At 35.3% G+C, this 12,891-nt stretch overlaps 2 protein-coding genes across 2 annotated transcripts; one reads left to right on the top strand and one right to left on the bottom strand.

The window, feature by feature from the left end:
• Nucleotides 1-2: 2 nt before the first annotated feature.
• Nucleotides 3-2,091, top strand: LOC128546441 (uncharacterized). The gene is made up of 2 exons (XM_053516958.1): nucleotides 3-1,487; nucleotides 2,086-2,091. Exons 1-2 carry the CDS (start codon nucleotides 3-5, stop codon nucleotides 2,089-2,091), a joined length of 1,491 nt encoding a protein of 496 aa, XP_053372933.1.
• Nucleotides 2,092-3,540: 1,449 nt separating this feature from the next.
• Nucleotides 3,541-5,100, bottom strand: LOC123565022 (uncharacterized protein F54H12.2-like). The gene is made up of 2 exons (XM_045359007.2): nucleotides 3,864-5,100; nucleotides 3,541-3,620 (listed from the first exon to the last, which is right to left on the bottom strand). The coding sequence occupies exons 1-2, from the start codon at nucleotides 5,098-5,100 to the stop codon at nucleotides 3,541-3,543; spliced, it is 1,317 nt and encodes a 438-aa protein (XP_045214942.2).
• Nucleotides 5,101-12,891: the final 7,791 nt, after the last annotated feature.

Consider the following 12,891-nt stretch of genomic DNA (forward strand, 5'->3'; position numbering starts at 1 on the left):
CAATGATCATTACGAGTGACGATTTTGAGGAAATAAGTCGCGCTTCACAGTGTTGTTTATGTCAAAAGGACTTCACTCCTTATGAAAAAGTGCACTCTAATATAGTAAGACATCACAATCATTTAACAGGAGACTTTATTGGAATGGCTCACAACCAATGCAATTTGAAATGCAAGCAGGCGAAACATACGTGCGTCATTTTTCACAACTTGAAGAAGTTTGATGCGCACATCATCTGCCAAAGTATTGGTGAGTTTAAGGGGGAAAATCTTAAATGTATTGCCCAAAGTACAGAAAACTATGTGAGTTTTTCCCTAGGTAACTTGAGATTCATTGACAGCTTACAGTTTCTACCCTCTTCATTGCAAAGTTTGGTGGAAAATTTAAAGTGTGATGGTCAGGATGCCTTTGAACATCTTATTGAGGAATTCCCAAATTCTGATGATGTAAAGTTGCTATTACGAAAAGGGGTGTATCCGTATGATTATATGGACTGTGAAAGTAAATTTGAAGAACATTGTTTACCACCAGCAGAAGCATTTTATAACGCTTTAACTAAACAACACATATCTGAGCAGGATTACAAGCACGCGTGTGATGTGTTTGACCATTTTGAAATGACAAGCATGGGGTCTTATCACGACCTTTACTTGAAATGTGATGTAATACTTCTATGTTGTGTATTTGAAAGGTTTAGAAGTATGTGTATGGAGCAATATGGTTTGGATCCATGTCATTTTTATACCAGTCCCGGCTTAAGATGGGCTAGTTGTTTGAAGATGACAGGCGTGCAACTAGAGCTGATGACGGACATAGATCAAGTGCTATTCATTGAAAAAGGCATACGAGGTGGAATATCACAAATTTCGAATAGATATAAACAAGCAAATAATCCGCTTCTCTCAGATTATGATAGTGAAAAGAAATTGTCACATATTCTATATTTAGATATGTGCAATTTGTATGGATTCGCCATGCAACAACCACTTCCAACATCAGATTTTAAATTTTTAAAGAAACGAGAAATAAATCAATTAGACATTAGGAATATTCCAGCGGATGGGGAGAAAGGTAACATATTTGAAGACAATTTGAGGTATCCCCCTGAACTTCATGACAAACACAACGACTATCCACTAGCACCGGAAAGAAAAGCTATCTCAGATGATATGCTTTCCCCATATGCACAATACTTATGGAAAAAACTGCATCACAAGACAGAAAATGAAGCATTACCACCAAGAGTTAAAGTTGAAAAACTGATTACATCGTTAGAAGATAAGGAGAAGTACGTGGTACACTACAGAAATCTTCAGCTTTACCTAGAGCTGGGGTTGGAGATAATGGAAATTCATAGAGTACTTGAATTTACGCAATCTGCTTGGATGAGACCATACATTGACTTCAACACTGCACAAAGAAAGAAAGCTATGTCTGTCTTTGCCAAGAACTTCTACAAGCTCATGAATAACAGCTGTTTTGGCAAGGTTTGTATATTTATTCGTCTTTTCATTTCTTCAAAAAAAATAATTTAAGTGTTTAACTACAATGATTAAAACAATGAGGGATTAGTGCAATGATCTTACCTCAGTAATTTAAGTATGTAGCAACATGTAACACTGTGTTTATATTTAGATATTCAAAGAGCGGGTGATAGATATAAAACAGACTTTCGCTAATAAATATTATTTTTTTTATCACACTTAATACATAACTATCGAGCTTCTTATTTATCTTTTTCTCCCCACTATTTTAACAGACGATGGAAAATGTCAGAAAACATAAAAACATTGAGCTCGTGCATAATGAAAGACGTCTTTTGAAACTGAGTTCAAAATCAACCTATAAAACTACAACAATATTCAACGAAGACCTTACAGCCGTTGAACTTTATAGAGTGAGGGTGTTAATGAATAAACCAATCTACAGTTTAATTGATTTTTTTCTTCTTAAATTTCATAATCTACACAAGATTAAGTTAACTCTCCCTCGTATTCATAACGTTTATATCTATCATTTAAAATGTATCATTTTTTGAGAAAAAAAAGAGCAGAGCTATCTATGTGTTATCTTTTTATGTTGTAGACTTGAGTAAATGGGTCATGTATATGACTTCTATTACAACAAACTGAAAAACACATTTGGTTATCAGATGACCTTGTTGCTTACAGACACAGACAGTATTTTATGTTATGTGGAATCATTTGACGTATACCAGTACATGAAAGAAAACATTCACTTGTTTGATACGTCGGACTATCCACAAAATCATTTCCTATATAGTGAGGAGAATAAGAAAAAAGTGGGTAGTATGAAGGATGAAATGTCTGGAATTCCGATCTCTGCTTTTGTTGGTCTTAGAAGTAAAGTGTACAGTTTTAAGTGTGATAATAACAAAGAAGAGAAAAGAGCAAAAGGAATTGCAAAAGCCACTTTGAAAAGAGACCTTAGATTCACAAACTATAAAGATATCTTGTTTTCAGAAGGTCAGAATGTTGTAACAATAACGTCAATTAGAAATGACAATCACGAGTTGTACTGTAATGAAATGAAAAAAATTGGACTCTCCTCGTTTGATGACAAACGGTATCTGCTTAATGCTACAGACAGTCTTGCTTATGGTCATTATTCTTTGAGACAGTCACAGGTAGAGGAAGAAAGGGCAAGAACTCCTTCAATATTACCAGAAGAAGGAAGTTTATTTATAGACAATTGTAAGGTCCACACCTTTGACATACAAATTGGAACATTTGACAAGTACTCCCACATTGCTTGAAGACGAGAGATCTTTTATAGCAGATTGTAGTGTCACACCCGTGACATTTAAATAAAATATCATAAACTGAATGTATGCTAATATAAAATATTTTTCTGTAAAAGAACAGAGTACAGTTTATTACTATATTAAAAGGATAGAAAATGAATAGTCTTTTTTTTTTCTTTTCCACAGCTTATGTAAATAGGGATTTAAATAAACAATAAATTAACAAAAAACCATTTAAGTTTATATAATTTTTAATACCGGTTTACACACTTGATTATACACACAATTATTTTTTGAACAATCTGAATATATGCGTGACATATGATTATATACAAAATAATCATTAAGAGAAAAATTAGTATGGCTAAAAAAGTTGAGTATATTTGTTAATGACATGCCATTGAATTTATTACGAAGATAAAATAAACAATATAGTCCACAAACATTGGAATAATTGCTTTGTATTTGCATGGCATTGTATCTTATACTCGATGCATTGTCCTTTATCCACTTATCAAAATAAGAAGAATTGTAGACTGGACTTTTACCATAAGAATAAAAAAATTCCACTTGTCTATTTTTGTCTATATAAAATGCAGACCAATGTGTCCCTTCTCTGCTGTGTATATCACTATTAGCTATAAACGCAGTTGGTAAAGTAGAAAAACCCACAGGTAATTGATCAGCGGCATATACACCTAGTACATTTACACTTAGAACAGGATCACAACTAATACAACACTGAAGCTCTGATGTATCCATTGCTTTTTAAATGTTTATTCCAATACAATATCTCTGGAAGAATCCACTTGAAAAAAAGAAGGAATTTCGCTTAAGACCACACAGCTGACAGTGTCTGGAAAATATAAATGAAAACAATATCTATTAATACAAAAATAATATTCCTTTTACAAATATAAGACAGGTAATATCTTTATAAAAACATAACTGTTTAAGTATTACACTTAAAAACTTTAAAAAAGCAGCTATTTTTCAATGTGTGGGGGTGTGTGTGTGTGTGTGTGAAGTGTTATATCTTTTTTTTTTAATATCTTTTTTTAAAAAATAAAGATAAATAATGTTTTGATAATTTTCTCACCTGAAAGGGGGCTGGCAAACTGAACATCCAATTTCACAGTACCAGTCTTTGCTAGTGTCAAATACTCCCCGTGATGAGAGAAGTTTGGCTCCAATTGAAAAACGAATAGTGTTACACCGGAGCTAAATCCTTCTCTTGTCAACATATTGCCCTCATCCTCTCTCCATTTTCCATTAGATGTAAATGCGTTTACATAGGCCCGCACATCCGTCACGCCAGTGGTTGAGTTGAAGTTAAGTTTCAGAGGAGCTCCATTAACAGGTAAACCGTCACAGTATAGACATATGCTTCGAATGTTACAGTTTAGAAAGTTAAAAGGATTCTGCTTGTAGTCACCAGACAGAGCCTTTGAATTTACAAAGCCTACAATAACCGTATTAGGTCTTTGACCTGGGAACATGTTCTCATAGTTAAAACTAGAGCTTCCACTAGGTATGCTTTGAGTACGACATTCTACTCTGTTGAATGGGTATTTTGCATTCTGTGTTTTTAGAATTTCTGCATGACCGTAAATGACTGCAGGATTCACGCGTATTTTCTTGGCTAGAATGTAAATATCCTCTATCTCTATTTTAAAGGCTGGTGATGCTTCATCACTTATTAAACAAAACTCTGGTGAACTTCTATAGAACTTTAATTTGACGTCCACTTGATTTAACATATAGCGCGATATGGAAAACAAATCGTGAAATATTGGCCCTTGAAGATCCAATACTTTCGAAGTGGCTATACGTTTAGCCCTCTCGTAAAGACCTTTATTTGCCCCGCCAGGATTTGTCACACCATAGGTTCCAGCAGTGTTCATGTAAAAGAGTTGGGACTGAATCTGGGAGCTAGCACTTTGTCCATAATTCAGAATGGTTTCAATGTAGGCCCTGTAGGGATTGTAGTTTGATGTGATTGTGGCCTTATTCTGTAAGGTGACTTCAGTGGATGAAAACAGGGCCTGGAGAAATAAATTCACAGGTCCTACTTTTTCAGCCACTAAGGCAGCATTTGCAGCCGTTTTTACCCTTAACTTTACATGCAGCTGTGTCCCTTTCATGTCTAAATAGTCCATAGAGTTTTGTCCACTTATTCTAAACTCAATAGGACTTATGCCGTCTGATACTTGAGAAATGGGTCGAATTTCTTTATAGTAGATATCTGTGACGCCTGTTTGTGTACTGGGTAAATCAAACAAAGCCAGTTCTGACACAAGTCCCTCGTGAAAACTTTCAGGATTAAACACTGCCATTATTCTTTTGTATTATTTTACTGTTGTTTTTATCAATTTTAATTTCCAAAGATGTCCTTCTTTCTGATAGTGGACTTTTTAATCTTCTGACTTGTTTTGTGCTTTTTATTCTTTTTTGTTGGAGATTTCCTACCACTCTTTTTTGTCTTATTTTTCTTTATATTTGTCCTCTGTTTCCACTTTTTAGCACCTCCCGTTTGTAGTCTGCCAATCTTTTTGATTTTCTTAGCAGTCCTTCGCTGTCGACGTTTTCTTGGTTTCTGAATCATATCTACTACAGCAGATGGTTTTATATTCTCTCTCTCTAGTTCGCTTTTAGCTTGCTGTACAGTTTGTTCTGAGGGTGATACTACTTTTATAGGCAATTGAGTAGTACTTTGTTTCCCACTTGAAGACTCCACTGATATCACTCGAGCTCGTCTGGCGCCTCCTGATTGGTTAACTGATGTTAGGCCCTTACTCACTTTATCAAAAAATGAGACCCACTTTTGTGGATTTGGTACATATAGTTTAGAAGGATTCATAATCACTGAAGAAAGGATACTGTTTAAAATGAAGTGTCATATACAAAGGTGAAATCAAATCTGATGGAGTTTTATCACTCGCCAGTTTTATATTCACTTCGATCTCTTTGAAGTCCTTCTTTTTAATAGGAAGGTAGAATGGTGAATCAATCTGGTATTACCATAACGATTTCTTGGTCTTTTCAAGTCGTCTCAATAAAGGAAGTCTATGTCCATGGACTACACTTTCAGCACATATATCTATATAAATGTAAAGGGCCTGATCATCTGTAACTTTCTTCGCTTTAGAGTTTTGACTCGCTTGAAATTCCACGAGTGCTACTTTCCACATAACCTGCAAGGACATTCTAGCTGGTAAAACAATCTTAAATTTATACACTTCATTATCTGGAAAGTAGTCGTTACTTTCATCACTTTTAATATAAACATAACGATCCATTGTGTTTATGTGGAGGCCCCTGTGGTATCTTTGACTTCATCCGCTAGAATCCAGCTATTAAATGTCTTTGGAAAGCCCTCCCACTGCACGAAATAATAAAGCTTCTTGTTTTTTCTTTTACGTTTTAGTATTTTTTCAATAAACCATAGACTGTCAATGTCTTTATCTACTTTTGTTAATTCGGACGTGTAAAAATTACCCTTGATTAATTCATCATTCAAGTCCTTCAACTTATACATTGGAATGCCCTGCAGTAGAAATCTTCTACTTATTTTGAAGACTTCCGCAGTATACTGTTCTTGATAGGCCCTGCGAAATGAATGCTTAGCAAAAGATATGCGCACTAGATCACCTGTTTTATATCTGTATACTGGCTTCGCCTTTTTATGAACACCAGATTTTTTCAAGTACATGTAAGCCCACACATCAGCTTCATTTTCTTTATTGACTTGATTGGGCGTTAAATTGTTTAAGCTCCTATGAGGCGTGTCATTATAGCTGGCTATTATTTTATTCAGATCACTTATATAGTGATAGGAACGTCTTTGTCACATCATTCTGTACAGCCGGGTTTTTATGCTTCTCTGACTGCGTTCAACGAAGTTAGCTTTTGGTGAATTTTGCGTAGTAAAAAAATATATATCCTTCTCTTTCATGAGCTTTTTAAACCATTGATTTACAAATTCAGACCCTTTGTCTGAACGAATTTTTAATGGTTTCACATCCTTAAGAATTTCTTTCATCGCTTTTGTCACTGACTTCGCAGTTTTATCTTTTAAAGGTTTAACCCGTAGCTTTCTGGAAAACACATCAATACAGAATAGTAGAAAGCGCACGCCATCATTTTCTTTAGACAAATTCTCCATGCTAAGCAGATCTATATCCCACATTTCATTTATATGACTCACACGAACTTGAGCCCTCTTGATTTGATGAGGAACTTGTTTCTGAAGGGAGTAAGAGTCCTGCTTGTTCAACCAGTCTTTGATGAATTGAACACTAAATTCACCAGGGTAATCATTCTTCAGTGCATAAAACAATTTAGCTGCACCACTATAAGATGCTGGATTTTTCGCATTGTAATAGTATTTCTTCAACAGCTCCTCTTTTTCAGACGTATTCATGCTGACTAATTAAAATTGACTGAATGTAAGACTACACACACTATCCTATTTAAGGCCATACTCCAGAAGATAAAGTATGACTCCATAGCTTGTGCTGGTCAAGGTAATATCCCAGAGCAAAAGGGGATACAATCCATTGCTAATTTATGTAAATGTTCTATGTAGTGATCTCCCATTACAAGATACTCAATGCCTCGTTCTTGACATCGTACTGTGTTCATATATCACCCATGTTTGAACCCCCTCAAAGGGTGAAATTCAGCTTGAGTAAAGTCCCTCCACTCCCAGGTTAATATATCTATAAGCAAAGGGAAACAACCCATTGCTCATAGTATGAAAATATCCTATGTAGTAGTCCCCCATTATAATAGTCTGCTAACGTTCTACATTTTAACTTCAATTGTGGAGGGTGGCTCTTGTGGATCTGGCTCTAAAATTGTGGATCCGGCTCCAAAATTGTGGATACTGCTCCCACCACATTTATACTACTAACAGGGAACAATTAAAGAATACCCTGTCTGCTATAATCGAACAACTTTATATGAAAATTCAGAGGGCAGTGCAGAATCGACCAACGCCCTTTCAAGCAGAGCGACTAAAAGTACCAGGTTTGTAGTAATTATGCTTAGTCACATGAATTTTTATGTCAGTTGCTTATTTGCACCTTCCCAATACATGTTTAGCACAGGTCTTGGAAAATACTTTAACTTGATGCCTATTTATCAAACTTGAAAAGTACTTGAATTTGAAACTGCCCAAAAACTTCTTGAAAAGATGTTGGATACTGAAAAAACAAGAGCTGCCACTAATGGTGACAAATACCCCACGCAGCACATTGACCTTTGACCTGGTGACCCCAAAGTCAGTAGGGGTGGTGTACTCAATAAGTACTATCAGCACGTGAAGCTTGAAGGTCCTGGGTAAAGTGCCTTCATGCAAAAAGTAAACGTTGGCCCCTGTGACCTTGACCTTTGACCTGGTAACCCCAAAGTCAGTAGGGTTGGTGTACTCATAAAGTACTATCAGCATGTAAAGTTTGAAGGTCCTGGGTGAAGTGGTTCGCGAGTAAAGTGCCTTCATGCAAAAAGTTAACGTTGGCCCCTGTGACCTTGACCTTTGACCTGGTGACCCTAAAGTCAGTAGGAGTGGTGTACTCAATAAGTACTATGAGCATGTGAAGTTTGAAGGTCCTGGGTGCAGTGGTTCGCGAGTAAAGTGCCTTCATGCAAAAAGTTAACGTTGTGACGAACTAACGAACAAACGAACGAACGGACGGACAGTTGAAAACTAATATGCCTCCCTTCGGGGGCATAAAAAACGAGTAAAAGACGATCGAGATATGATAAGATATGCGAAATGGCCCCCTAAATAATTAGAATATGAAAACTCCATAACTGAAATTTTAACTGTCTAAAACAAAAAAGATGACCATAATCATTATAACTAAGCTTATGATTTTAAAAAACTTCAAAACCAAGTTATTTGGACGACTCGGACCTTTAAAATACTCGAAGTCTGTGACTTTTTCCGTTTTTACACGCGATTTACACACTATATGCTCGATTTTCATTGTGAGCCTGTAACATTAAATACTGACCCCGTTGAAAATTGATCCCATTGATCAAAGTTTAATGTTGAAATGCTGGTGGGGGTCAATTCTCAACGTTAAAAAGGGAACTTTGATCAAAATTTAATGTTGAAGTGTTGACGGGGTCAATTCTCAACGTCGAAAAATGACCTTTTGATCAAAATTTAATGTTGAAATTTTGACGGGGTTCTCAACGTTGAAAAAGGACCCATGGGGTCTATTTTTAACGGGGTCAGTTTTTAACGTTACATCGGACCTGGTGTCAAGCGGAAGTTTTGCTCAGAAAATTAGGTTAGTAAAATATACTTTTTCAGAAAAAAAAACTTGACACCCGGTCCGGCTCATATTGAATTTCCACTTTTTTTCGCAATTTCTGAAAAGGCATTGAGTACATACGTTTTTAGTTCTAAAGGTTTGCTTTTTATATATTTATAAACGAGCATTTCTGTTTTACATGCCATGCCTTTTTGTTTCCATTACGTGTGTTAGAGATTCACCTGGAGGGGATGACTTTTATTTACACTGTCCCGTGTCTTTGGAACATGGTGGGGATAAGGGTGAGGTTGGGTGCGCACCATAAACCGGTTTAAGCTCCCCAGTGGTGATTTTGCTACTGACCGTTCCAAGGCGGTGCCCCACTGTGTTCCTTTGTTTGTTCGTTTTGTCCTCGTGTGTTGGCTTTTTTTTACAATTATTACATTTCATGAGTACCGAAATTAATTCTTTCACCTCTTCGGTTACATTCTACATCTTCTGTTCATCTGCCTAAAGATAATAGTACTTTTTTAAGACATACACCTTCGATTAACCTTTCTCCACTTAAGCTACATTCTGTTCAATCAGTTTATATTCCACGTACTAGTTTAAATTCTCCAACTGTTTTTCGTAATAATCTGCGTATTTGTCTATCACCTTTAACTCCTACTATACTGAAGAAATATAAAATTAAACAAACAAATTTTCCACAGAGATGTAGAGAGTACCGTTCTATTAAATGCAATTCTAAGAGGTGCGGTTGTTGCAATCATTTATCGCACAGGTCTACAATTACCTCAAACGTTAACGGCAGAACTTTTAATGTGGTACTTAATTCTGACGTTGATTGAAATACGTCCCACATGATATATGTACTGACTTGAAACGCACCCAATTGTGGTATTCAATAGTATGTTGGCCAAACAGGACGTTCTTTAAAAATTCGTTTCCGTGAACATTCATACAAAATACGTAGTTGGAACAAGTTTACTACATTTTTATACCAACACTCGTAAATCTGGCCATACATTTGATCAGGTAACAATGCAACCAGTAGAGCAAATCGTATATGATACTAATTCCACATCTAGTTTTAAAATTAAAGCCAGGCATGTAGCAGAATTCAAATGGATTAAAAATTTACAGTCACCGTTTCCGTTGGGCTTAAATGATAATATTTATCAGGAAGGTAATATCTCTAAAAACCCTGATATCGATATCTTTTCTATTTCAAATATAAGAAAACGTAAATCCAGGTCTCATGGAATTAGACGAAATGGTAATGTTAAACGCAAATCTAAAGTCAATATATCTGTTGCTGACCTCGATTTAATTCTTTCAAACTCTGGTAGACATTCAATGCTTTCTCGTCTTACATTTTTATCTGTACAGTCTCTTAAAAAGCTAGACGAAGAAGCGGACCAGTATGTTCTTCAAACAGGTCCGTTTTACGCTGTATCATATCTTATTCAAAGTTACACACATGTTCTCCGTCCTCATATTGACACCAAATCTGACCATGAGAGACATTTTCTTAAAATTTATTTCATGAACAAAGGTATTGACTTCATCGATGTACCCAGTATATTTCGTGATAAACGTGTCATTGATTCTGTGCCTAAATATTTCAGAAACTCCGAAGTTCCTATTATCTGTTATAAATATAAAACACCTGTAAGAAATTTTATTTTCAATTACAATAAAATTGTTTCCGACTTAGATGTTCAAACAAATACTCCTTCTTACTGCGAATGTAAAAACTCAAAATTTTGCTATTCAGATGCAGGTCATGTCATCACTGGTAATTTTGATATTGTTAAGGACAAGCGTATTCATAATTTATTCTTTAAAGGACCTAAATATAGAATTTCTTCAACTATTGATTTTAATGCTTGTCGTGGTCAGATTGCAGAATCCATCAAAACCTTCTGTGTTAAATGGTGTCGTCGCGAGAACGCTGATCCAAATGCATTAACGTCTTGGAAACGAAATATTTTTATTAACATTGTTGATTCTCGAATAAAATTTTATCAAACTAATGAACACCTACTTCCACCAAAACCCAAGTTTACTTTAAGACATTTGAAAAAGGAAATCCATGAATTTCATTCTAAGTATGTCTTAGTTCCAGCAGACAAGGCGGCCAACAATATTATCATCATTTGACGCCTACATCATATTAATGTTTTATAAAACGAACTAAATAGCACTAACACTTATACATTGAGTCCTTCTGTTGAAAATAAATTGATTACTGATCACATCACTGAAGTTTCTAATTTAAAAGTTCGTATAGACGATCAACAAATTAAACTACCGACCATGTATTGGATTCCTAAATTGCATATACAGCCATATAAAGCTCGCTTCATCGCTAATCCAAGCTCTTGTACAACTACAAATATTTAAAAACTATTAACATTATGTCTAACTGCTGTGAAAGCCCACGTGGAGGATACTGCGATAAAGTATACGAAAACTCTGGTAAACACTTATTTTGGTCGATTAAAAATTCTGGTGAAATCCTGGATAAGTTGAAAATTAATAATTACAAGGTATCTACAGTCATTACATACGATTTTTCTACTTTGTATACCACTTTACCACATAACTTAATAAATGACAAATTAACTGCCCTAATTCAAAAGACTTTTGCCAGAGAGAATGCTACATTTATTGCTTGCAATTTTGATAAAGCTTTTTTTACTAACAATATTATTAAACATTATACAATGTGGACCTGTGGCGAAGTTTGTAAAGCCCTTTCCTTTTTATTGAACAACATTTACATCAGGTTTGGGAATGCAGTTTTTAGACAAGTTGTTGGTATTCCCATTAAAACAAATTGTGCACCCCTTGTCGCAGATTTGTTTTTATATTGTTATGAAAGAGACTATATGTTGAGCCTCTCTCCAGATACGCAGGCAGATATTATAACGGCATTTAATAATACATCACGCTATCTGGATGATATTCTTAATATGGATAATCCGTTTTTTGGTCAATTGGTGGGTACTATTTATCCGAGGGAGCTTCAGTTAATTAAAACTAACAATTCGGATACTGATGCTTCATTTTTAGATTAACATCTCTCTATTTATGACAATTTTATACATACCAAAATTTACGACAAGAGGGATGATTTTAATTTTAGTATAGTAAATTTTCCCCATTTGGATGGGGATGGGGATGTACCTCAGGCTACATCTTATGGGGTATATATTTTTCAATTAATTCGGTTTGCCAGAGCGTGTAGTCATGTCAAGCATTTCAATGAACGTAATCAATATATTACAGGTAAACTTTTTCAGCAAGGCTACCGTTATTACAAACTGCGTAAATATTTTGCTAAATTTTATTATCGTAATTCTGATTTAGTTTTAAAATTCAATAGTAATTTAAAGACACTTCTGCGAGAAGGTATTTCTAAACCCGTTTTTTATGGGGATGTGGTTTACAAACTTCGAAAGATCTTGGGTCACGGTAATTTTCCAAATGTATTTGGAAAGATTATCAAACGTTTTATTAAAAGAAGTTACGACCCAACTGTTTTGAGACATACCGCATGTTTAGTGTTCAACCCGTTTACAGTTGGACACTACGCTTCCCTCTTTGATTTCGTCTGACGGAAGAGGGGGAGGACTCTATGATAAGCAGTTTTTAAATCCTACCAGGACTGAACTGTTTTGTTATTTGTCTTCTGGCCTGTTTCGTCGGACCATTAAGGGTGTTTCTCTTGTTGCTCTGTCCTCTGAAAAGGCATTGAGTACATACGTTTTTGGTTCTTAAGGTTTGTTTTTTATATATTTATACACGAACATTTTTGTGTTTTACATGCCGTGTCTTTTTGTTTCCATTACG

The sequence above is a fragment of the Mercenaria mercenaria genome, chromosome 10 (assembly GCF_021730395.1).
Source record: "Mercenaria mercenaria strain notata chromosome 10, MADL_Memer_1, whole genome shotgun sequence".
NCBI classification, from domain to species: Eukaryota; Metazoa; Mollusca; class Bivalvia; order Venerida; family Veneridae; genus Mercenaria; species Mercenaria mercenaria.

Coding starts and splice junctions, on each gene's coding strand:
- LOC128546441 (XM_053516958.1), top strand. CDS start 3: ATGATCATTACGAGTGACGATTTTGAGGAAATAAGTCGCGCTTCACAG.
- LOC123565022 (XM_045359007.2), bottom strand. CDS start 5,100: ATGGCAGTGTTTAATCCTGAAAGTTTTCACGAGGGACTTGTGTCAGAA. Junction 3,621..3,863: donor GTTTGCCAGCCCCCTTTCAG/GTGAGAAAATTA, acceptor TATATTTTCCAG/ACACTGTCAGCTGTGTGGTC.